The sequence below is a fragment of the Centropristis striata genome, chromosome 11, assembly GCF_030273125.1.
Source record: "Centropristis striata isolate RG_2023a ecotype Rhode Island chromosome 11, C.striata_1.0, whole genome shotgun sequence".
NCBI lineage: Eukaryota > Metazoa > Chordata > Actinopteri > Perciformes > Serranidae > Centropristis > Centropristis striata.
In genome coordinates this window covers 10,592,973-10,619,056 of record NC_081527.1, presented here as the reverse complement: position 1 = coordinate 10,619,056, position 26,084 = coordinate 10,592,973, and the positions used below count along the sequence as shown (strand labels likewise).

Genomic DNA, 26,084 nt, shown 5'->3' with positions numbered 1-26,084 from the left:
AATATGTAATACTCATCACCAAATCGATCTGTTCACAACAGACACAGTTCTATTAATGACCCTGTCAGTATATAATAAAAATGATTATAATTTATTGTGAACTGACTCCTTCATCGAGCAGAGATCAGAAAAACCATCATGTGTGTAACTTCATTAAAAAAGTGATAACCTGGTCTGAATTTTATTAAAGGGATAGTTCAGGTTTTTTAAGTGGGGTTGAGGGCCTTTTTTAAAGCTGGTTGAAATACATTTTGCTGCTTTTTCCCCCGTCCACGGCAGTACTTGACCTGCTTTTGTGCTGGTACTCTGGCCTGCTTCTCCAAACTGGGGACTGGCATCTGCTGTCGGTAATACACTGAAAATGTTCAAACAATCCCACTACAATAAATCAGAACTTTCCCTTTAATTAAAGAGTGTCGTGACCATTTTATTGTTTTCTTGAAAGCTGAATTCACTAACTGACTCTCTCACTGTTCCTTTAAAGCGTCACAGACCAGCTGATGTGCTGTATGCAAGTTCATGGTAACAGATAACCAGATTTTCTGGTACTAAAGTTGTAAAAAGTAATCCGGTGTGATCTTATACCGAGACTAAGTTTAGTCCAGTTTGACCATCATAGACGATACGGGGCCTAGTCATTGACGTGGAACACCCACTCAATTTCTGGCTCATCGTCGTCGAGGCGTATCACAAGATAGGACACCAGCTGGAAGAGGTTCTGCCACAGGCCCAAGAAGACGTACAGGTAGAAGTCACTGACGTCGATTTGGCAGTGTATCCCTGAGTAATCCATATCACACACACACTCAAAACTGTTCACGTAGTTGACACAGAATCCGCCGTTCATGCACGGGTCCGAGGCACATTCATCCACGTCCTTTTCACACCTGGAAGGTGAACATGGGATAGGTGGGTTATAAAAAACAAGAAAAGGCACCGTGTAAAACAAAGCTTTAATTTGCTACTGTAGTCAGTCCAAGTAGGGGTCGACCATTGTGATAGTCATGAAGGAGAAAAAGCTGTGCACTGCAAAAAAAAGCCAACTTGTATTTTTTGGCCTAAAACAGTGATTTAAGTTGGTAAAACTTCGAAATATAAATTATTGACATTTAGGGCAACAATGTAAGTTAGCACAACAAAGGAAGACAGGTGTCTGCTCAACAATCTTTGTTGTGAATTTTGGTCATTAGCGAAAGCTAGTGGCTAACTGATGCTAGCGGCTAACTGATGCTAGCGGCTAACTGATGCTAGGGGCGCTGCTTGTTACAGCTACAAGAGTAGCCATTAGCGTATCAATGCTAACTCAAAATTGTGGTTGCAACATTAGCTGACATTTCATAGAGGCGTTACAATCGTGCCAATTCAGCACATTGCAGAAGTAAGGATTAAAATTTATTATAATGTTAAATTATAAGTTAGTGCAACTCACAGTTGAGTTGACAAAAGTCAGAATTCAGAGTTCAGCAAACTCAAAAACAAAACTTAAAATATTTTGTTTAATTGTCCAACTTAAAATTTTATTGAAGTTTGTTGCCTTGAAATTTTTAGTTCACCCAACTTTTCTTTTTTTGCAGTGTGGTACTGTGCTGTGAATAAGCCGCTACCTCAGTCAGGGCCTGAAAAGTGAAGCCAATGTGGATGCCTTGAACCCGCATGCCTTTTAAACAGGGGCAACAGATTGTATAGAGGTCTATGAGAAAATGGCCCTACTTCTCACTTGATTTATGACCTCAGTAAACATTTTCTCAATCGCTAGTTTCAAGTCCTCTACAATACAGCGTGATGTTAGTTTTTTTAGTAAATTATGGTGCCATTTAGAGTAAAATAGACGACAACAACCGTTGCTACCCTATGAGGCTAAATCGACGATTCTACAGTGCGCTTCTGTGTTATTGTCAAGAAACGTATGCATTTCAAATTAATATACAGTCATGCAAAAAATTATTAGACCAGTCATTTTCCATGGTTTTCTCTTTATAATCACCAAAATCATTATCAAGACAACCATGGAAAATGTCAAGATACCAGCTCTTAAATTAAACTCTTATGAGCTATTTTTGTTGTTGTGATTATATTTGTCAAACAAATGGACCTTTAGTTGTACCAGGCATTAAAATTAACAAGAAACTGAAGAGAAAGGGTGGTCTAATATTTTTTTTTGTATATATACATCATATCATTATGCATGTCCTACCACTGTCCGGTGAAACCAGGCAGGCAGTAACAGCTGTTGTCTACTTCAGAACAGTTCCCTCCATTAAAGCAGCTGTAATTCCATCTTGTGCCCGTGCATGTAGTTACAGGCAACTGAGGAAGTCTAAACAGATAAAAAAAACACAACATGAAATGTCAGTGTCTCCAGGCTGGTGCTGTATGTTTTAATATTTACTGGCTTTAGTGGCACAATAAAATGTGTTTATTTTCAGTGTTTAATGTAAAAGCACTTACGGATTGGTCTCAATGTACCATGGGATTTCAGGAACTTTCTCCCTGCAAGAGAACAGTTTGTAAATAAATACAACTCAGAGCTCATTAACCTATTACAGGTGTGTGCAACCATATGTTTGGAGGAACTCACTCGCAGTATTGGCCTGTCAGATCCCGAGGGCAGACGCACGCGTAGCTCTGGAAACCTTTGAGGCACGTGGCGCCTTTGCTGCAATTGTTATTTTCACACGTGTCAACTTCCACCTCACACTGTATACCACTGTACCCCGGCTCACACACACACATGAATCCCCCCGGTAGGTTGATGCAGTTGCCGTTGATACAGGGGCTGTAGATGCAGTTGTCCGTTGGGTCTTGACAAAGTGGCCCCTTCCACTCAGAGGGACATGTGCATTGGTGCAGGTCAAATCGGTCCTCACACACACCCTCGTTGTCACACGGGTTGGGTGCACACACGCTTGCGCCCCAGCAGCCGTATCGTGGGGCAACGTTACTGTTTATCCTGGAAAACTTCTCCTCCTGAGGTCTGGGGAGGTTTAAGTCTGTGTCCAAGTGGAAAGGTAGAGCAAGGCCTCCAATCGCCACCAGTCCCAGACACCCAGACAGGTTCACTCCAGCATCTAAGCTCAGTCCCCCCAGGAAGATGTCTGCTCCCTCCTTAAGAAAATCCAAGTCCCCTGCAGCTGTTTTAGACACGCTTAGCTCCTTCTTCCCTCCATCCACAGCCATGATCCACCTGCAGGTCGGCTGCGTTGGGTCCTCCATGCTGAGCTCAACAGTGTGCCACTCGCCATCACTGGTTGGATCCTGGCTTTGAACTGTCATCTTGTGGGAATCCTCGTCAGCCCCAGACTGGAGCTCCACAAACACATGAGAGTCCAGGAAGGAGACCGTGAGGTAGTCTGAGTCTTTTTGTGCATGTAGTAAGACGGCAGCGGACTGTCTTGTGCGGAAGCTGATGGAGACACTGCTTAGGCTGCGCTTGATATTCCCGTTGCTCCTGTAGTGCAAAATGCTGCTATCAGCCCGAAATGTCACATTAGACAAACCTGAAGGAGAGAAATGGAAAATACTTGAAGTTAAATGACCACTTACTCTCGTTCTTCCATTCATTTAATCTATTCCAGAGCAAAGACAAAAAAACCATTCTTATCATAATCAGCCCTGCTGATCATTACAGTTTATATTTGGTTAAAGAGAACCTTGACAATAGGCCTTCATAGTAAAAAAAAAATGTTATTATCTATTATGAGTGGAAATCTGCTCCATCATGACTGTGTGAGTTGGTTTGATCAGACTTGATTTGCAGTTGCCTTGCAAAATAACCCAACTGTCACTAACCCTTGTTGCAAACATTGCACATTCCTGATTCATGCATGGTGGTGTGTATTATCTTTTTCAAGCTGTGCCCATTTCAAACTGTTGAGAAGAGCACAGATAAAACCACAAATACAGAAACGTGAAAGACTGAACATTTCCAACTTAGGCAATTCATTCTGTTTATGAACGCAATGAATTATGAACCTGATTTTCCTGATGTTTTCATGGTCTTTAAACTGTTTGAATCAGGGCAGTTTAAATGTTATTGTCTGCACAACAGACAAAACAAACTGGGTGAACTGCTTATTGTGTCATCCGCTAGGTCTTTGGCGGCCATGTGACAAAAAAGTGAAAAAAAAAAGGCTTCAAAATCTGTAAGTAGTATCACAAAGAGAAAAAGAGGATCAACTGCTTCCCTCCTTTTCTCTTTGTGAACATGTGACATCTCCAGGAAGACTTGTCATCAGAAACTTCCACAGGCATGAGGCGACGCGCCTAATCTGACCAGGGATTACCACGTCTTAGAGGAATCCTATGTAGGATCCCTGCTTCAACTCTGTTCCCTCCTGTAATCAGCCACACTGTAATTAATCAGTGCCTGCACCAGTGAGACCGTGCACTGCAGAGATCCCTCCTGTGGATACTTGGACATTTTTAGAGAGTCTCTGAGACTTTTTTCTAAGACAGGAATAGCCCAACAACAGGTCCTCATCACAGGATACTCACACTCAAAGCCCTGAGAGACGGGTTGACAAACAGCGGTGGTGGGGCAGGGGGACAGCTCACACCACTTCACCTCCTCACAGCGCTGCCCTGCAGTGTTGGGGGGGCAGTTACAGATGAAATCGTCCCACATGGGGTAACACACTCCCCCATTGAGACATGGTTTGACCTAAGGAAGAGGAAACAACCCAGATGAATCAAGCTGTTCATTCTACAGAAATCTTTATAAAGAGATACCCGCATATGAATGCAAAATCTGTAGGCCAAGAGTTTGGTGTCGAAAGTTTTCTGGCTCTTTTAGTCAGTTTGTATTGTATTCCAAGTACTATTGACTAAAGACTGTATATAAAGCCTCACGTAAGTGAAGCCAAAACATCACGATCGCCCCCTGGTGGCTGGCTGCAGTATAGGTCTACACCCCGTCCCGTCACTGTTAGATAGTGGGACATGGGCCAAACCTCAAAGCTTTCAGTACACATTGAATACTTTTTCCCAACAATGATTTCTGTCATTTAAGATGACAGCATTGTGATGTGATGTCACCATTGCAAGATAGCAGCAGCCATATCTTGGATATTTTGGCTTCACTTTTGTATATTGGGAGGAAGCGCAGAATTGTCATCTACTCTTTATACAGTCTAAGGAATTGACCAACCACGTTGGAGCAGGCCTTGGTTAAAAGCAGGTAAACACTCCATGGGGAGAGCAAAAGAGGAGGAACACACTGGCCAAAATGCAATCTCAGAACCAATTGGCTATCTTCTGACGAAGATTTAGCTTCTTATTACCTCGTTTTTAATTGATCTGCATTCATATGCAGATATTTGTTTGTAAAGATTAGCCAAAATGTTGTCTAGATCTAAAATGAATTGTAAACAATGACCGGTGCAGAAATAGGAATTCTTGGCTGTTATTGGGATATCCACTGGAAACACTGGAACCCCAGAAATATTGTCAATTGTCATGTGGAGATGCTAATCCTAGATTTATGAAACTCTCGCAAGTTTTGCTGCCCCACAATCTATCCTAGCTCAAACCATTTGAGGTCAACACCAATGCTCAACCATGTTTGTGAGAGTTTCTAAAATCTATGATCACCATCTACAGTCAATGATGTTATTAAACATAATCAGTCGATGGATTCCAAGATTGTTACTGTCATTTCTCTAAGTCATTATTAGTGCACATACGGGCTGAAAATGCCTCAATATAATGAATATGATAGCACAGATATAACTCACAGCACAGGCATTGTCACTGCTGCATCCTTGTGCAACGTTGATAAGTTGCTCCAGGCTGTAAGAGTCCACCGGAGTAGCAATGGGAAAGAACTGCAGCCGTTTGCTGTTAATCCTCAGATCCTGGACACATCCCTTAAAGTAGCCACCAAACGAGGCAGAGGCCCTGGAGTCTGGGAGCCCACCAACAAAAACCATATCCAAAGCCTGAGCCTGGATGGGCCTAATGGGCATAGAGCCCTGGCTCTGGGCTGACTGGAACAACATGGCAGTCATTCCTTCCAGCTTTACAGTCACCAGATGGAAATGGCCGTCACTGACCGCACCCTGACCGACGAAAGTCTCAAAGTTGTTGACCTGAACTTTGACCCTGCCCTCGTCCAGCCACAGGCGGAGGTACTGGCTGGTGCTGTTGGCCAGGATGAGGAGCAGCCCGCTGGACTGTCTGGTGCGTATGAACATGGATATAGTCACAGTATCACCTGGGTCATCGTCCAGTGAGAATGAAGCATAACTCTCCAGGTCTTTGTTTCCAAACCTTGCTGTGATATACTCTGCATGGGTACAGGGAAGAAAGAAAAAGCCATCAAAGTCAACTCAAACAAAGAAGAAGTAGACCTTAAAGGAGTTTGAGACATTTTAAAAAGAGTCAGGTGAGAGGATTGATTATTTTAGCTTCTCTACTTACAGGACATTATCAATGTTAGAGGGCAGAAGCAGTCATCAACTTAATAAAAGCTTGTTTTGACAGACAAGTGAGAAAATGGACTATTTCCCAGCATTGGTTTTTACAGTGAAGAGAGCTATCAGTTCATTAACAGCAAGAGGCTGTTTAGGACACCAACCAATGATAATGCCTCTGCATGGCCCCGGTCCATAAGACCTCTTGATTTGTCAAAGTGAAAGCATGCCAGGTGAGCAACAGAAACCCACGTTTTTTTAATCCCCAGTCCAGGAGTTACTGAATGCCTTCTAATTGCATGACTGTGTGGCTGAACGTGGTGCTATTTCCACTGCCACTGTAAGCTTCTTTAAAGTGCCTAATTTTATCACTCTGCTTGGTGCATCTCTTCTAGGTAGCATTGAACCTGACTTGACCTTTGTCAATGCCAGCATGTTATCCAGGGATTCTGTCCAGAGAAGTGTTATTTGAATGCGAGAATTCATAAAAAAAAACATTTCTACACATAGCATTTCAGAGCTAGTTAAAACACTTTAAGATATATCCACTGAAAAGGTTAAACTTTCTGTTTTATTGCTAATGTTATCCTCATTTATATGATATATAACATGAATGAGACCTACACATCATAAACAAACACATTGTGAATCAGTTTAGCATTGATTTGCTGTAATTTTTTGTCTCTTTGTAGTAGTTATGCATCTCTGGTGGTTTTGTGGTCTTTGTTTTTATTTTGAGTGTCTATGTAGTCAGTATGTGTCTCTTTCGGTGGATTTTGGGTATTTTTGTAGTCACCAGATGACTCCTTGTAGTCATTTTGTGTCTCTTTGTAGTTATTTTGAGTCTCTTTGTAGTCATTAAGGTATCTTTGTAGTCAGTATGTGTCTCTTTGTAGTCATTTAGGTCTCTTTGTAGTCATTTAGGTCTCTTTGTAGTCATTATGTGTATCTTTTGGGTGATTTGGGGTCTTTTTGTATTCACTAGATGACTCCTTGTAGTCATTTTGTCTCTTTGTAGTTGTTTTCAGTCTCTTTGTAGTCACTATGTGTCTCTTTGTAAATCTTGTTGTCATTTTCAATCTAATTTTAGTCCTTTTGTGAGCTGACACTTTGCACCCTGTAGGTCTTATTCAGTAATACATCCATGATGTGTGAGCGTCTTACCCTCTGCACAGTCGTTTCCCTCGTATGGCCTGTGGCACTCACACATGTAGCTCCTCCAGCCCTGGCTCACACAGCGCCCTCGGTTCTGACACGGACTTTCATCGCACTTGTCTTTGTCATTGCATCCTGCTGTGACATTTTCCTGAGTGTCTGAATCTTCTGCCACTACAGCAGGCAACACCAGATGTGAGTCCACTAACACATCTCTGAAGCAGCCTAGAAAAGCAGGCGGGTAATCTGCTTCATCCGCCGCTCTGCCCGAACCCCAGTTCCCACCGATTGCTCCTATGAAGAGACTTTGACGAACTGTTCCTGGCTCTGGGAGAGCAGAGGCTTGCTCAAGCACCTGGACTTCCGAGCGGGAGTCTCTGATGCAGCTCCCTTCAATGCAAAGCAGCCTGATGAGACTGACCACGCCGCCTAGTGATGCTTCTACCGTGTGCCACTTGTTGTTGGACAAGTACTCAGGCAGCTCCTGAACCAGCGTGCTGGAGCCTTGACCTCTCAGGCTGCGCAGACAGAGATGGCCGTCCATCAGCTCGATGCTGAGGAGCAGGTCGTTCACTCTGCGCTGCAGGAGGGTGCCGACTGGTCTTGTTGTCCTGAAGCTGAATGACACATCAAGAGGAGCCTCTGGATCTAGAAGCTGAGTCTCTATGTACATGTAGCCTCTGGACTCAAATGAAAAGATGGTGGTGGTCTGGCAATTAGGTCCTGTGAAGCCAGCAAGGCAGATGCATGTGTAAGTGTGCTGATCATTGACAAGTAAGGGAGAGCATATTCCTCCGTTCTCGCATTGGATGCCATCGCAGCCTAAAAGTGCAGTTGTGCAGTTCTCTCCTCCATAGAGGCGCCCATTTTGGCTTTGTTGGGAGCAAAGGCATCTGAAACCTCCACTGTGGCTCTCACATAAACCACCGTTTTGGCATGGCTGCTGTTCACAACCGCCGACGTCCTCATCGGAAAAAGTGCCTGGAGAGACAAATACAATCCAATATTTCTTCTTTAAAAAAAAAAAATCCAACTTTCAACACGTGTCTGTGAGGTTCAGCACACAGCCACAAAGTGTAAAGCTGATTAACCCACAGAATGCAGATGAGAAACCAAAACAACAAGAAAACAACATGCAAAAAAACAAAACAATAAACACTTATAATAGTTGTATATAGTTGTAGTTGTTTATAATAGTTGGATGACTTTAAAAATTTAAGCAACTGCATAAATGCATGTTGTGCATTACACTACACACTTGGACACATTAGCCAGACAGTATTCTCACATGACAATAATCTCTCCTGATAAGTTGACTATCAGGAGGAATATACTCTATATTAGCCTTTTAAAAACACTAATTTAAACTCTATTGAGTAAAAGATACAGTACACATTTGCACAATTACACAATTACAACATACATTACCTGCAAAAAGCAGCCATAGCACCCACACATGCACACTGAATCTCAACATTGTCCTCAACGAGTCCTCCAAAATACTAGAAGTTTGGCAAAATCTTCATTTCAAGTCAAAGACATGTGTAGAGTACTTGTGTGTGCAGCTCCATCATCAGCTCGTGCATGTATCTGTTCACTGAAATGCTCGGAGCGGTGCAAGCCAGATAGGGGGGATTAGTCTAATGCACTTACAATGTCTTACACATTAAATGTGTTGGCGAAGGGAGGGGTTCATCTAGGAGGCTAATTAGAGAGAAGTCTGATGTATACTTACGTAAGTGACAACAAGTCCTGGCTGATGAAACAATAGGATGGTGACAGATGGTGAATCTGACCTGGGGATTTCCTTTTACTTGACTTTTGTAGAAGGAAATACTCTCACAATTCAACTATAAATACAGGTGCATCTCAATAAATTAGAATATCATAGAAAGTTTATTTATGTCAGTAATTCAATTCAAAAAGTGGAAATAACACATTATATTGATCCATTACACACAGAATGAAACATTTCATGTCTTAATGTATTTAATTTCTTCTAATAATTTTTGGCTCACTGGATATTTTCTCTTTTTCTAACTATTCTCTGTAGTCTCCTTTTGAACACAAATAAGTGTTGAGTCTTGTTGTTGTTTCATTTGTGTTGTTGTCTTCATCTTTTATTTTGTGTTCAAATAAATTCTCAATCAATCAATCAATAAATCCTAGAGATGGTTTTGCATGAAAATCCCAGTAGATCAGTAGTTTCTAAAGTCACTAAAAATCACCTTTCTTCACCATTCTGAGGCTCGCTTCGACCTTCAGTAGTTCGTCTTCACCATGTCAACATGCTCAAATGCACTGAGTTGCTGCCATGTGATTGGCTGATTAGATATTCGAGTTAACAATTAATTGAACAGGTGTACCTAATAAAGTGGCCGGTGAGTGTAAACATAAAATACACGTGTGGACACACACACCACAGAGCAGTCCACGGTTGAGTAATTGGCTACAGTCGCTAGCTGGACTGAGGCCAGCCAACAAGTAAAGTGGTGGTTCTAATCTGGGAAGACTCTCATTAAAACGACACGTACTTAATCCCGAGAAAGTTCTCTGAAGAGTCCTAAGAGCTTTCGACTTGTTTTAATAAGTACTTGTTTTGCAGTTGCTCGGGTTCTGGTTTTAAAAATGTCTCAGGATTTAAGAATGCCTGGATAATAAGTTGGACTGGTCCCTAAACACAGATGCTCTCTACAAAAAGGGGCAGAGCCGCCTCTTTTTCTTAAGGAAGCTCAGATCTCTGGACATCTGTAGTAAGATGCTGCAGATGGTGGGGAGGCAGCATCAGACACAGAGATGTAAGGCGGTTGGACAGACTGGTCTAAAGAGCTGGTTCTGTGGTTGGAGCCAGGTTGGACACACTGGAGGAGGTGGTGGAGACAGGCACTGTCAAGATGTTTGAGGCCATCCTGAAATACCCAGATCATCCGCTACACAAAACCTTTATGGACCAAAAAACAGCAGTGGACGGCTCCTCTCTCTCTGTTGCAGGACGGAGAGATTTAAAAGATCCTTCGCTCCTTCAGCCATCAGGCTGTCTCATTCTTCAAAGGTTACCAGACTAACTGAATTTCCCCTCTGGGATAAATAAAGTAATTTTGATTTGATTTGATTGATTTAAGTACAGTACTCAAGTAAAAGTAGGCTACTTAGTTACATTCCTGTCATCAATATGCTTTGACACAGTAAAATATCGTCACCCGTACGATATTACAATAACACTGTGTGTAAATTATGTAACTTAAGAGAAATTATGTCTAAATTATGTAACTTAAGAGAAATAAATGACTTAGGCAATTTTTTGAACATGACTTAAGCAAGATATGGTAACTTATTTGTATGTATAACTTATAATGGTTATTTTGAAGGTGTCTACATAAGAGTCACACAAGCCTGTCCGAAACATGACATGACAAGTATCATGAGCATTAATGTTACTTCAAAGTGTCTTTAATGTTCATGACGCAGCCCATGTCATGTTTATGACACGCTCATGTCACTATTATGTAGACACCTTCAAAATAAAGTGTTACCATATCTTGCTTAAGTCACAAAGGCATGTTAAAAAAATAGCCTAAGTCACATTTTATTTGGATTTAGGCATAATAAATCCACTTAAGTCACACACTTGACATAGGCCATTATCTTAAAGGGGTAAAATCACATGATCTGATCAACTGAGGATGTAGGCGATTTTACCATAGGTGGCCGGCGTCATGAGGAGACGATTTAGGCAAAAAAACAAAAACAATTTTGACAAAAAATGACTTGTGTGTGACGATATTCAGCTTTGTGCCATAGCCATAGGACACAGAGAGAGAAAAGCAGCTCCAAGTGAACTCAAGCCCCGTCGGACTACATTACCCATGATGCCCTCGTCCCATGAACCCTCTCGTGAACCTTACTGCTCGACAACACGTCCTCCTCGTTTGATTCGTGTTTGACGTGTCATGTGTGGCATGCAACATTAATTAACAGCGGTATCGAAGTTTGTTTTTATCTCTCTTTTTCTTTATTTCCCCCTTTTTCTGTTTAGCTTCTGAACGAGAGCTTTAGAGGACAAAAGCTAAAACAGCCAATGGGCGGACGGCTTGTTACGGTGTCCGACATTTCTGGAGGATGGGAAGATGGGGCGTTACAGATACTCAGGAAATTATTATTCCTTTGTTTATTTTCCACCTCACGTCTGTCAGCTGGAGTGTACAGTGCTTTGTAAACGCGGCTCTTGTCTCTAAGGTAAGATATGTTTTAAAAACGTCCCGATAGAGACGTCAATTTCTGGGGTAGCAGCGAGGGTCGTTTGTCAACACTCTCCTCGGAGGGGGTCCGGGTTCGTGGGGCTGATAACATGTTAGGGGTCCTTGAGGTGGAGAGACAATTGTCAACAACAGACAACTGTCTTGACAGTTGAAATAATGTATGATAGCTCTACGCTTACTAGCTTCATTTTTTCATCTCCGTGAGGCCTCTGTTGCCTGTTGAGTGCAACACTTAGCTATTCTTTCTGCTTTGTTTTTATAATTTTTATTTTACTTTTTATTTTATTTATTTTACCTTTATTTTACCAGGAAGTCCCTTGAGATTGCAATCTCTTTTTCGAGGGAGACCTGGCCAAGATTGGTTGCCAGTTAGAGATTAAAATGACATTGACAAAACATGGGAACATATAGTAAAAACAGCAGAAAAGAAAAAAAAGGCAAGACACACATTATACAAACAGAAATGTACTGAATCCAGCTCAGGTAAAACAATTGCACTTTTCAGTAACATGGTACGTTTGAATTGCTTTAAATTTTCCCAGGGATACTAGGTTTGTAAAATGTAACACAGTTTGCAGATTATTCCAAGACCATGGGGCAAAGTAGGAGAAGGCTTTTTTGCCCCCCATCCATTTAGAGGAACGAAGCCGAGTATTGCTGTTGTTCTGTGTCAATAATGTCATAAATGGGAGAAAAATACCTCAAATGTCAGCAATAAATCGTTATTGTGCATCTCTTCGTACATATTTGTTTTTACATTACAAACAATACAAACTTTTCAGCACAATGCCGCCTTCGTGTCAGCTTCATGCTATATTAAATCCACTGTTGTGTTTTTAAAGTAAGGTATATTTACATGCTATGTTATTTTTTACTATCAAGTAATTTGCCGTTCATTTTCTAGATATATGGATTAATTGTTTGCTATCTGAAATGTCATAAAATAGACCAATGTCCTTCGCAGTTCCTTAAAGTCAAGGTGATGTCTTTAAATGTCTATTATTTTTCCGATTCAAGACCCAAAGCTATACAGCTCAATAGATTACAAACTGACACAAAGTAGGACATCTCCACATTTGAGAGGCTGAAAACTAAATTTTTAAAACAATTTTTACATGAAAAAATACTTTAAGGATTAATTTATTATATAAACAGATGGCTATGTCTAGGTCTTTCACGGTAACACATTTTTTGGGACTATGTATTTTCCCAGAAACTATCACGAAAAACGATAGTATCGTTGTATCGATGTTGTTTACGTTTTATAACAATATGAGAGCATAATAAGTACATCCTTTTCCACAGCAATGAACTTTCACGAGAATATTAAACATTGGAATTGAAATGTGGAAAAGAAATATTAAAACATCCTAGATAAATAAAACATAAATAAATAAATTACAAGCAAAACAAATAAAATAGACTTTCAGGTTCTGTTAAAATGACATTGCAATGAGATAATCATTATGTATTATTTAATTATTAAAATAACATATAAACAGCTGGAATGGCTGTTTGGGAAATATAGGGTTTTTCTGGCAATTCGTACTGCCTGTCAAACATTTGCAGCATTACTTTAAACACAACACAAAAAAGCACAAAAAGTCATGCATGTAATCGACAATATATTGAGTCCAGAAAAAAAAATATCATGTCCATTTTTATAAATCGAACGATAAGTCAATATAGTAATAATCGTGACGGGCCTAGCTAAGTCTACCCTCTAATTGATTAGTTGATTAATCGTTGCAGCTCTAACGCCATGCTGTTTGCCTAGCTTCACACATTACACAATTCTACCAAATCTGAATCACACCCCAGTCACTGAGTGTTATCGCTGATCCAAGTTCAATCTAAGCACTGCTTTTGTTTCTCTGGTTTTCAGGGGTGATTCTTTGACACTCAACAAGCTCACCAATGAAGAAAAAGCCTTGTAATCCGCCGCGTCCCAAACGCAGCAGGCAGGTCAGCGCTAGCAATGAGTGTGGTGCAGAGCCAGGCACTGTGCTGGGCTCTAACCTCCAACTAAACTCCGAAACTGTCCCACAATCGACCTCACAAATCAGGAACCTGGCTATGTCGCAGCACAGTCACAACCTCCTCAAGTTCTTGAATGAGGACCGGAGCCGACAGAGGTTCTGTGATGTGTCTGTCTCTGTGGGTGGGAAGCTCTTCAGTGCCCACAAGGTGGTGTTGGCCCATGGGAGCAGCTACTTCCACGCTGAACTGTCCAAAAACCCTGCTACAGCACATGTGACCCTGGACCATGTGGAGGACTCTGTTTTCCAGCTCCTGCTTGGCTTTTTGTACACTTCTGAGTGCGTTGTCGCAGAAACGGACCTCCCAGCTCTTACTGAGGCGGCTCGATTCCTAGACATGATGGATATACTTAAACTGCTGTGTGAAGAAGGGGACAACAACCCAGTACGAGTGATCCAGGCACAGGATGAGACAAGAGGGTCCCCTGAGGGCGAAATGATGTTCAGTGACTCTCCAGCAGGGGACACAGACATCCAGAGCCAATGTGATGTTCAGTACACCATGTGCGGTCGTCAGTTTACCACTGACAGCTCCCAGCACAACCACTTGGCTGAGTGTCACACTGATGTGCAGCAGGAAACCTCGACAGAGAAGGAGAAGACGGCACCTCAGAGGACTGCAACCACACGGAGGTCGGCTCGCAGGAGGAGAACACCCACCAAGTATCAGAGAGAAAACGTGGAGTACTTTATCAACGCTCCTGAGGAAAAACAAAGGACTGTATATGTACGCAGAGATCAGGATGAAGAAAGAATGGAAGCAGTGGGGAAGGTGGTCGTGGAAAACCAAGCGCCCAAACTGGATGAGAACGAGACGTCTGCACAAGACGTAATGGACGAAGAGGAAGGAGAACAGGAAGGAGACATGAATGAGGATGTGGCGGCCCAGAGAAAAGTTATCGATGTTTGTGCAGCAGACAAGAACGAAGGTCAGCACGCTTCAGATGTTGTCAGGACAGAGCACCAGGCTGATGGAGAAGTGGAGGCGCAGGTGCCAGCAGCAGGAAGTTCGACCCAGAGTTCAGTGTACCCTGAAGGTCTGGCTCCTGTCATCATCAAAACCTCCAGCAAGAAGATTCTCAAGTGCCCCAAATGCGACAAAACCTTCGACCGAGCAGGTGGGAACCATGAGCTAAGGTCTAGATTTTCAGTGTCATCTTTAATGTTATCTCTTGTAATCACAGTAATAGTACAGTAGTGCTGGCTACTGTATGAGGGTAGTTGTATTTCTAGTGTTACTCACTCAGCTTACCAGACTGAGATGTCTGGAACACTATTAACCTTTGTGCATCACTTTTTAATTAGTAACTTTTTGACCATATTAGCTGTATTTATACATAATTACATAACCTGAATTTTAGAAGTTTAACCACAGCTCCTGTAATAAGTCTATAATAAACTGTGCAGCCAAAATAAATTCACCCTTAAGTACAAAAAATGTCACCCATTAAAACCACATTTTATGGTCCCACAGCAATTAAAGCATTCTGTTATACCAGGCTTTCAATCCGGAGCACTGGCTTCAAAAATGTATTTTTTTCCACAGTATTTCCAACCAGATTTAGCTATTTTTTCATGTTTGCACTATACAACTACATGCTTCTTCTCATGGATTCTACTCCACTGGAGTACAGCGTTGTGGTTGCTTATAATTTACATATCCCAGGCTGTGAAAAAAGTCCAACCAGTATTTAGTATACTAAAAATATATATATATATATATATATTTTCATAAAACCATCACTGCCATTATGTAAACAAGACAAGATTCTAAAAATGACTGAATATTTAGTAAGTATGAACAGGGCTGATTGTTAAAAAGACCTGTGAAATTGAAAGTGGAAAATAATATTTATATGTAATTTTTTTGACACAGATATTTTTCTCCTAAAAGATAAGGGTTTAGTATCTAATTTATAACTCATAACTGTTTAAATAGTAATTTATATGTTACATGGTAGAGGATTAAGGAAGTTTTACAGATTAATTCGTTGATTTTTCTTTGTCCATTAACTAATTGATCTTTTGTTCTATAAAATAAAAATAAAAAAAAAGGGAAAATTATCATCCTAATTCACCAATGCTGATACATCATGTTAACTTGTACATTTTATAGGGAAATATGAGAGTCACACCAGAGTTCACACAGGAGAGAAACCATTCCAGTGTGACATCTGTCTTCAGCGCTACTCCACCAAGTCTAACCTGACCGTACACAAGAAGAAGCACACCAGCGACGCTCCCTTCCAGAAGAAGGAGCACAAATGCCCCTTCTGTAACAAACTCCATGCCAGCAAGAAAACCCTGGCCAAACATGTCAGGAGGTGAGTTACTGCAGTCTCAGTCATGCTCAGTGTTCTGGTGAAAACAATCTACCTTCCTGTTTAATTTGCTTTGGTTATAAAATTTGCCAGACTACGCAATAAAATGTATTATAATATTATTATGAGAATTATAATATTCTCAGACAGCAAAAATGTACAACTGGGCCATCTTAATCATTTTGATCTAAAGTTCTTGAAAAACATACATTTTGAAGAGCTAATAACAATTGAACTCTATAATGGCAACAGCTGTGGTTGATACAGTCATATTATATTATGATGATGATGATGATGTCATGTTTCTTCACTGCCAGGTTTCATCCAGACCACATCCAAGAGTTTTTTACCAAGAGGAAGAGGAAGAGTGAAGGCTGGAAATGTGCTGTAAGAATCAGTTCCAGTCATATTATTTACAGCTGATCTCAAATAGATGATGAATGACACTAAATAAATACATATTTGCAGTTAAGAATGCTACACTCCATGTAAAGAGTTTATTTTGAAAATAATAGTCTGTAACCTTTGACCCCTCTGAAACAGATTTGCCTGAAGACCTTCACCCGCAGGCCACATCTACAGGAGCACATGATCCTGCACACCCAGGACCGACCTTTTAAATGTTCCTTCTGTGACGAGTACTTCAAGTCCAGGTTTGCCAGACTGAAGCACCAGGAAAAGTTCCACTTAGGTGAGAAATATATATTGAACATTTTATTTTTATGCCCCTACGATTGAAACGCGATCTGTTATTCTTGCTCATGAAAACCTTTTTAACAGTTTCATAACACTTAATGAAATATTTAAGTAGAGAAAACAGAGAAATTTTAGGAAGAAACATTAAATGTTGCTGTGGGAATTCAAGCATGAGATGAAAGCTCAAATCTGTGTCTGAAAAGCGAGGCCAATGAGAAGGTACCTTAAACCAGCATTCTTTCTATTGGCCAGCAGGGGGCGACTTTACTGGTTGCAAAAATGAAGTCTGATTGTAAGGAAGTCTATGAGAAAAGGAGCCCACTTCTCACTTGATTTACAATCTCAGTAAACATTTTCCTAATGAGTTTATGGACTAGGGTTTAAATCTCAATCTTTTTATTTTCAGGTCCCTTTCCCTGTGAGATTTGCGGCCGACAGTTTAATGACACAGGCAACAGAAAGAGGCACATTGAGTGCACACACGGAGGAAAAAGAAAGTGGACCTGCTTTGTTTGTGGGAAATCCGTCCGGGAACGGTACGTCTCTCTGCGTCTAAACTTCCCCCACATTTTCTTTATTTCCCCAGCTCTTATTTTGAAATGCTGAACTGCAGAAAAAAGATCAGTAAGAGGCGTGTGTTTCTTCTTGCAGGACAACCCTGAGAGAGCACTTGAGGATCCACAGTGGGGAGAAACCTCACCTCTGTAGTATCTGTGGCCAAAGTTTCCGCCATGGCAGCTCCTACAGGTGGGTCAGCCGAGATTGAAGAAAGTGATTGTGAACATTTCAAACTCTCCATTTTTAGAGTTGGTTATAATGAGCAAACTGTTCCTTGGATAGGCTTCACCTCAGAGTTCACCATGATGACAAGCGCTATGAGTGTGACGAATGTGGAAAAACCTTCATACGCCACGATCACTTGACCAAACATCAGAAAATACACTCTGGTAAAGTATCAGACAAACAGAAGTTCTTTTGTGTTTTTTGTTTTAATAATAATAATAATAATAATAATAATAATAATAATAATAATACTGTTCTTTGTCTTTACTGTAACCTTTCACTCTCACCAGTCGGTATTTAATTTAAAGGTATAATATGAAACATTTAAGCATTCAAATGTGGAAAAAATGGAGCTGTGTTATAAATTTTGTTGGGCCGCCAAGCGATACAAAATAATCTAATAATTACATGGGTTTTTAAAAAATTAATTATCGCAATTATATCAATATTTGCCACAAGAAGCATTTACATTAAAAACTTAATTAAAAGGTCAACATCCCTATAATTTCTAATGAGTTGGTTAATCAGTCCCAGGTCAACTTAGGTTCTTATTCAGTGTTTTGCTTTGGGGTGGTATTTCAGGTTTGAAGTAAAAATGTCTTTCTGGCACAGAACAGTGCTCCTATCAGCAGTTCCATCAGGATGCGTTATTTTGACAGGCCTAATATTTTGTTGAATATTTTGTTAAAAATAACGGACGTATTTACCACGGCGTTACCCATTTGTTTGTGGACTCCAGTTTTGAAGCCTTGTATGTGGCATTTTGACTGCTACCATCTTGGATATTTGCAACCAGAGCATGTGCAGCTTGAAGGACACTAAAATAACTCTAACGCTAGCTAGCTTGGTTAGCAAGGGGCGCCTGAGTCTTTTTTTAGTAAGAAGTAGGTTCATTTTCTCAGAGACTTCTTTTTTTCTTTTTTACAGTGATTGAGTTTCCCCCTGTTGGACATAGGAAAGAATGCAGGTTTAAGGCACTTTTTTATTAGCTTCACTTTTTAGGCTTGGTGGTCGCCACTTGGTCACGTCAGATCAATCTTTATCGACGGTTGTTTAGCAATGAAGATAACAAATCCCTTGATCTCACGCTACTTCAAAACAGCATTAAAATCTTTTGTGAGAGACCCCTAGCGGCAAAAATAACATGTTGTGTGTTTAACCCATGTTTATTACAGGTGAGAAAGCACACCAGTGTGAAGAGTGCGGCAAGTGCTTCAGGCGCCATGATCATCTGACAGTCCACTACAAAAGCATTCATTTGGGAGAGAAAGTTTGGCAGAAGTATGTTATTTCACAAATCTCAGTCATAGTCTGATGGTGAATTTGTAAAAGTGTTAATGTTTCCCTTGAGTTCTTGGTTTCTGTCTATTAATGAGGACTTTGTTTACAGGTATAAAACTGCTGTGCATCAGTGTGAGGTTTGCAAGAAGGAATTTAAAGGAAAGTCCAGTCTAGAAATGCACTTCAGGACCCACTCAGGTAAGAAAACAAAGAAGTCAATGGATATATATCAGCTTTATATTTGTATGACACCAGAAAAGTGGCAGTTCAGTGCTTTAAGGAGGCAAACAGTAGTTATTTTCTCAACTGACCATTCACTAAGGCCACCCCACTTAGTTACTGTTACCACACTTGCCAAGCTTTCTATTCTTCCGCAGCACATATGAAGAAACAGTAATAACGGTGGCAGATTTAACATTAGAACTGCAAAATAATGAAAATGAATGAATTTGATGCACCACAACATTCTCCTGACTCGTAGTTGTTTGTATACTGCTGTAAATCCAGCTGTTAGTGTTGATTAGCCTATCGCACCCCAACCCCTGTACCAAAATCAAGCAAATGTGCACGAAGGTATCACACCAATGTATCACCAATTTATTATTTGTATTTGCCGAGTTCAACGAACATTTATTATAAGGGAACATGCTGACATAAGGTAAATTAAGGTATGTCACGCTATGAAAATTATTTTGTAATTATTGTCCTTTATACTACAATTTGTAGAAAAACTAAAGTTAGTGTCACAATCCTAAAAACATAATGCAATATATCAATATATAATAAGCCTATATTATATAATAACATAATTATGTAATGTATAAAACATGTTTATTTTATAACTGAAAAGAAGAGTATTATGTAACATTTTACTTTTTTACACAATACAGCACTGCTACAATTAAAAACATTGTAAAAGACCGAACACTTAGCTTCTATCTTCTCTGTAGTTACCCTCTGAAGTTCACCTTGGCTCAGTGTGCAGCACCGCTTGCCCAGCTGAGTTTCTCTTGTGATGTCTTTCTCCCAAAGGCAATTTTTTATTTTACTGACGCAACTGAATTTACTTTCACTATTCTAAACAGCTAAACAGCCACTGTCTGTTGCACAAGGCTCTTCCAATTCTATGCTCAACAACTTGTTCTGCTACAGTGTTTGTCAGTTGTACCACTTGGTTTCTACTGCCACCCAGTGGTTGGTGATGTGTAAATCAGGAGCATTCAGATAAATGCTGTTGGGGTGCAGCACCCATGCACCAAAATCCTCGTGGTCTCAAGCATGAACTAATAAGATTTAGTGGTCGAATGGTCCAACATCAAAGTCACTGGGACCCTGGTAATAACTCAAGAACCGATACGCTAAATATGACATAATACACTTTTTAGTAAATTCCTTCAATTGCTTCAACTTTTACACATATATATATATATATATATATATATATATGTATGTGTATATATATATATATATGTATGTGTATATATATATATATATATATATGTATGTATGTATATATATATGTATGTATGTATATATATGTATGTATGTCTGTATATATATATATATATATATATGTATGTATATATATGTATATGTATATATATGTATATATGTATATATATGTGTGTATATATATGTATATGTATATATGTATATATATGTGTGTATATATATATGTATGTATATATGTGTGTATATATATATGTATGTATATACGTGTGTATATATATATATGTATGTATATATGTGTATACAATATATATATGTATATATATATATGTGTGTATATACGTGTATATATATATGTGTGTGTATATATATGTGTGTATATACGTGTATATATATATGTGTGTGTATATATATGTATGTATATATGTATATATAGGTATGTATATATATGTATGTATATATATATATATATATATATATATATGTATGGTGGACAGACATTGATATAAGGTGCAACTTGATTGGTTAGTGCAGGCCCACCACCACAAACCTAGTTTGATGCTCTCTTGTGTTGTTCATGTTGTTCATGTGACAGGTGAGAAACCTCACAGATGTCCCGAGTGCAACCAGACATTTCGGATCAAGAAGACCTTGACAAAGCACATGGTGATACACTCGGACGCTCGTCCGTTTAACTGCCCCCACTGCAGCGCCACCTTTAAGCGAAAAGACAAGCTCAAGTACCATGTTGACCATGTGCACAGCACCCGGTTCACTGAGCCTCCCCTCGGTACGCTCAGTGAGGACAAAATAGTCTCCATTCCTTTTGAGGAGACCTCTAAGGTGTACCGTGCTGAGCCTAAGTCAGCCCTCCAGAGCAGCCCTCCACCTACGAATGTCTGCGTACCCGTCACTTTAGTTCCTGTCCAGATGGCAGGAGGAGCGCAGGGCGATCTGAACGTTCACAGGGCCTCATCGATCTCCTCCCAAACTCACAGCGTTGTGAGCATGCAGGCCCAAGGACCGCAGCAGAACTCCAGCTACCAGGCCGCTACAGACCTGGCATTCTTAGAAAAGTACACGCTCACTCCCCAGCCAGCTAACATCGTCCACCCTGTGAGGCCTGATCAGATGCTGGACCCACGGGAGCAGTCCTACCTGGGAACGCTGCTAGGACTGGATTCTGCTTCGTCTGTGCAGAACATCTCTAACTCTGATCATACACACTGATGCTCTTTTAATAAGAATAGAAACAAGTATTGTCTTCTGGATAAAATGATTACATTTAGGTCAAAAACTACTCTGGTGCAGGATGGGATTCCTGTTTTATGCTCAGCCTGATCTCAGGAAATTCGCACCTCATTATTACCAAAATAAATGTATTTGTGTGACGTACAAAAAACGAAAACTGTGTGGATTGAAACAGGGTTTTTTCTGCTGTAACTAAAGTAAAACAAAGACAAATATCACAACTCTCTAAAACTGAAAGAGACAAGTGTGACATTTTTGTTTCAATAAAAACAAGATTAAAACAAATTTTAAATGTTATAAATTCATGTAATGAAAAATTCTGTTTTCCTAAAGCAAATGTTTGATGATCTGTGGAGTTTGTGGGAGCACAGAATAACTTGTGTTTTAAGCTTTGTGACATTTTTCATTGTATTTTTATTGCTAATTATTTCTTAAATTATCCGCTGATAGGCAGAACAGTAATTGATGACAATTTTGATAAAGTTATGAATCTTTGAAGATATTTATCCAGTATTAATAGTGATTTGATATTCGATTTTGGTTGCAGTAACTTATGATAAAGCATCATATTTTTAAAAAGTGAATTTGCTTACCAATTAAATAAAAATCTTTATGTAAGGAAATCGATAATGAAACATGTAACTCAAAAGTTTCCAGTTCATAACTGTGATGTGAGGTTAAAAAATACTGAAGGAATTATTTTACTTCCCAAAAGCTCCGATCAGCGATGTTAGCGAGTGTTTTTGGAATACCTCCGAAAGGTAGGCTGCCCATTCACAAAATGCTACAAATATTAAAATAGGTTCATTATTTCCTGTTGGGACGTTATGTTCAACATTGATATGTACGTCACAGGGCTGTACATTAACTTGTTTTGCTTATAGCACTGGTGCTACAGAGATTGATAGTTTTGTAGGACAATCTACAAAATCTCTATCATTGGTATGTAACTATAGTTACAAACAACTCATATGTAGGCTACACTCTAGTCTAGAAAACATGTAAAATAAGATGTCACTGGTGCCAAGGTGGTAAATCATCCATAGCACAGACTGGTGTAGCATGTGCTATAGGCTACATCTGTATTTTTACTGTACTGTGACTTATTGTGAAGGACTGAATAAATACGGAACCGGACCGGGTGCGTTGATTACGATGGTTGATAACGGTGATATGAATTTGGCTTACCCACAAACATACAATTTCCCCAGAAAAAATCAGCAGTCCCCATTGTTTTACGGCGAGGAGATGAAAGTGACCGATCCATGAAAACAATGGTGCTATTCACCGGTGTTATGGTTTAACTAGTGGCCATGTTAACTGGTGACTTTCAGCCAAATGCGTCTGTGGTTTCAAACACACACACACACTTAACCTTTTTATTTGACTTTTATGAAGACGCCAGAGATAACATTTTACTTGGTAATAAAATAACTAGATAAAGAGAGCAGCCACGTATTCTCTTGCCTACCGGTCACCAGTTACACCGGCGTTAGCGTCCTTTTGCCGACTCCGGTAAACCCTAGGCTAACGTACATGGTAAAAACGCTATATGGTTTGAAAGATAAGAAGTTAGACTCTTGTTTCAAACCACTTAATTACGGTAAATGGAAACATAACATGACCATTTATATTAGTAGCTAATGTGAAATGTTGATAGAATGTTAGCCAATAGCTGGCCAATGTGGGATTCAGTGATGCTAGCTATTAGCACTGTACAGCCCTGTATGTTAAACTCCTAGCAACATTGCTAGCTAGCGTGCTAATTTTACAGACAGTGTCATTAACGTACATTTGTTGGACTAGTTCTGCTCTATTAGTGGTAAGAATACTAGTTTTAGGAACCATAACTGTTAAAATCCGGTTTATCTCATATAACATTGCTAGACAACCATTAGTTAACTCATGTTAGTTAGCTAGAATTTTAACTTAAAATATTAAGTTGGGAGAGGGGTCTCCCACACAATCCACAGCCAGCAATGCTCTTCATTTTATTTTATTTTCATCCTGCTAAACTTTTAGGGTAACTAGTGTTAACAAATCCTGTTTCCACACTGTTTCACCATGTTGCTCAGAGCTCAAAGCTTGTCGGACGTTCTTCTCTTAGTAACGGTTGCGAAGGTATGATTGGACGAGGAGCATTCGGGGGAGGAGTTTTGCGAATGGTCATTAGAGGTCGATGTACTAGTATGTATGTGCAATTTTTTTTTTACAATACAGAAGTTAAATTACATAAAATGTGATTTTCAAAATGAAATCTGTACCTAGCAGTGTTTGGGGAGTACTCAGAGTACTTTTTTGTTGTAACAGGTAACGTTCCACTATCTTATCAAGTAATTACTTAGTTGTTACTATGTCTAGCCGTTTTTGTTCATTTCGCTCATTAATGTTAGATTATGGAGCTTCTCCTTGCTCACCACGGTGGCAGCCGGGGACGGTACGGCTTGCGACTATGCTTCCTTGGGACAGCTGCTGCACTAGGTAGGCCTGCGGGGAGCCGCACTTCCAATTCAGTAAGCCTTGCCTCCAATACAAATACTGAGCGACACTTCTTACATGTAACATTATCAGTAAAGGATCCGAGGAGTAGCTTAATATTTGACACACTGCACAGGAGAGAGGAGCTATCGCTAGCTGCTGAGCTAAGTGGCTAACAGAACTGAATAACATAAACAAATGAGATTAGTGATAAAGTCACTACAAGAAGGAGAGAGAATTAAGTGCTGAATCAAAACTAGCGTTGGTGTAAATACAGCGGACAACCATCTGCTATAATGTGTAACTTTAAAACTGAACTGTACACACCAAACCGCATATTTAGAAAAGCATTTTATAAGTAACTTTTTTTTTTAAAGATTTTTTTTTTTTAGGCATTTTTATGCTTTTATTGACAGTGACAGAGTGAAAGGGGATGACAGAGGGGAAGACATGCGGCAAAGGGAGCTCAGGCCGGATTCGAGCCCGGCTCCGCCGCAGCAAGGCCTCAGCCTACATGGCAAGCGCTCTACCAGTGTGAGCCACCAGGATGCCCCCCTTTTATAAGTAACTTTGAAACTTTTTTTATTAGGTTCAGTAACATTTGGAAAGTCTTGAATAGCTGTACAATTTATACATTTTCATTCAAGTTGGTGGCGCACCTTACTGGAAATAGCCGACCTGGCCAGCAGAAGTCTCTAGTGAGCTTTCTCTATGGGCCCCACGGATGTAAAAGATCTGGACTTTTTTATCCATGGAAGTCAAACTTTTCTGGCTTTATGCATCACTGAGTAGCTTTCATAGGAATGAACAGGGACCCGGCTCCAATGCTGTATCCAGTTCTCTTTAAACATCCATGAGTGAAACCATCCATCCATGTTTTTTCCAGACATTACATGTAAGCAACTATGCTCGCTCTGCTTGCTGAGACTTCACTCTGCTCTGAATGTGTCTGTCTACAACTTTAGCACAGCTGTTTGACCACAGAGATGTGAGGGACACCTCACAGCTCGACCGCAGAAAGATATCTGGCAATAGGGTTGGGCTGATGGACAATGCCATCGTCCATTGCTGTGGCATTTTTTAAGTGCTTAAAAAGTTACAATTCTGATTTATTTAATGGTGTGCAGACTGGGTTTTGTGTCCATATGGATAGATGACCTGTGCTGACAATATCATCATCCATCATGCTGTGTATATCGTCATAAGCCAATTTGGTAGACACAGCCCAACAATGTCAGACTAAGACACTTTGGGCTGTGTAGTTTGATCAGTCGTCCAGTGTTTGAGGTATGGACTACAATCTGACCAGATTCTGCTTAAGTTTTTAATGTATGCTCTTTGTTAAGTGACAGCAAGGACATGCCACCTTGTTGACATTAGCATGTGAATTAAAAAAACATCACTTTCCCAACGTTGATAGGCGGGAAAAGGATTGTTTTCCCCCTTGACGACTCCACTCTCACCACAAACTACTAGGGACTGTATCTGGTATTTCTTTTAATGGCAGATTAATTTGTAATGACCTTAAAGTGAAACTTACATCTGGAATGCGGCATTATTCCATCATTGCACCAGAACACAATATAATGAGTTGTCCACCACTTTGGATCTTGCACACATTTCAATTTCTTCATGTAACCATCTTTTAAAAAATGAACTCCATCAGGTACTGACTCAGAATAGTCGGCAGTGTTCACAAAACAGTAGGCGGCTGAACAAAAGATGCATTCATAGGAAATTCGGTTTCCAAATTTAGGGTCATGATTCAGTCAATGCATACAATTTGCAAAATTCAGTAAATCTAAATAAATCACATGTACCCTTGTCGCTTAGAAAGCCTGAGTCCGCCACTGTTTCTAACTACGTTAAAATGTGAGTAAACAGGCAAAAAAATCCCTTTGTAACTCCATATTAGGAATGACTCTTATTTGTCGTGTTTAAATAAGGACTCAAACGGTGTTT

The 26,084-nt window shown here is 40.0% G+C and overlaps 2 protein-coding genes across 2 annotated transcripts; one reads left to right on the top strand and one right to left on the bottom strand.

Annotated features, from left to right (window-relative positions):
* Nucleotides 1–631: 631 nt before the first annotated feature.
* On the bottom strand, nt 632–8,238 carry LOC131980231 (protein crumbs homolog 1-like). The gene is made up of 7 exons (XM_059344443.1): nt 7,575–8,238; nt 5,733–6,283; nt 4,495–4,660; nt 2,579–3,497; nt 2,449–2,490; nt 2,195–2,317; nt 632–887 (listed from the first exon to the last, which is right to left on the bottom strand). Exons 1-7 carry the CDS (start codon nt 8,236–8,238, stop codon nt 632–634), a joined length of 2,721 nt encoding a protein of 906 aa, XP_059200426.1.
* A 3,214-nt stretch (nt 8,239–11,452) lies between these two features.
* On the top strand, nt 11,453–22,872 carry zbtb41 (zinc finger and BTB domain containing 41). Its single transcript, XM_059345385.1, has 11 exons — nt 11,453–11,801; nt 13,710–14,981; nt 15,980–16,187; nt 16,502–16,571; nt 16,728–16,875; nt 17,287–17,416; nt 17,532–17,627; nt 17,721–17,827; nt 18,839–18,944; nt 19,054–19,142; nt 20,989–22,872. The coding sequence occupies exons 2-11, from the start codon at nt 13,742–13,744 to the stop codon at nt 21,621–21,623; spliced, it is 2,829 nt and encodes a 942-aa protein (XP_059201368.1). The 5' UTR covers nt 11,453–11,801; nt 13,710–13,741; the 3' UTR covers nt 21,624–22,872.
* Nucleotides 22,873–26,084: the final 3,212 nt, after the last annotated feature.

What these genes read in the sequence shown, in the direction of transcription:
- LOC131980231 (XM_059344443.1), bottom strand. Translation starts at nt 8,238, where the DNA reads ATGTACATAGAGACTCAGCTTCTAGATCCAGAGGCTCCTCTTGATGTG. An exon ending in GCAGTGACAATGCCTGTGCT is followed by an intron (nt 4,661 to 5,732) that starts GTGAGTTATATC and finishes CCTCTTCCTTAG; the next exon opens with GTCAAACCATGTCTCAATGG. An exon ending in TGGTACATTGAGACCAATCC is followed by an intron (nt 2,318 to 2,448) that starts GTAAGTGCTTTT and finishes TTATCTGTTTAG; the next exon opens with ACTTCCTCAGTTGCCTGTAA.
- zbtb41 (XM_059345385.1), top strand. Translation starts at nt 13,742, where the DNA reads ATGAAGAAAAAGCCTTGTAATCCGCCGCGTCCCAAACGCAGCAGGCAG. An exon ending in CAAAACCTTCGACCGAGCAG is followed by an intron (nt 14,982 to 15,979) that starts GTGGGAACCATG and finishes TACATTTTATAG; the next exon opens with GGAAATATGAGAGTCACACC. An exon ending in CGCCATGGCAGCTCCTACAG is followed by an intron (nt 17,628 to 17,720) that starts GTGGGTCAGCCG and finishes TTCCTTGGATAG; the next exon opens with GCTTCACCTCAGAGTTCACC.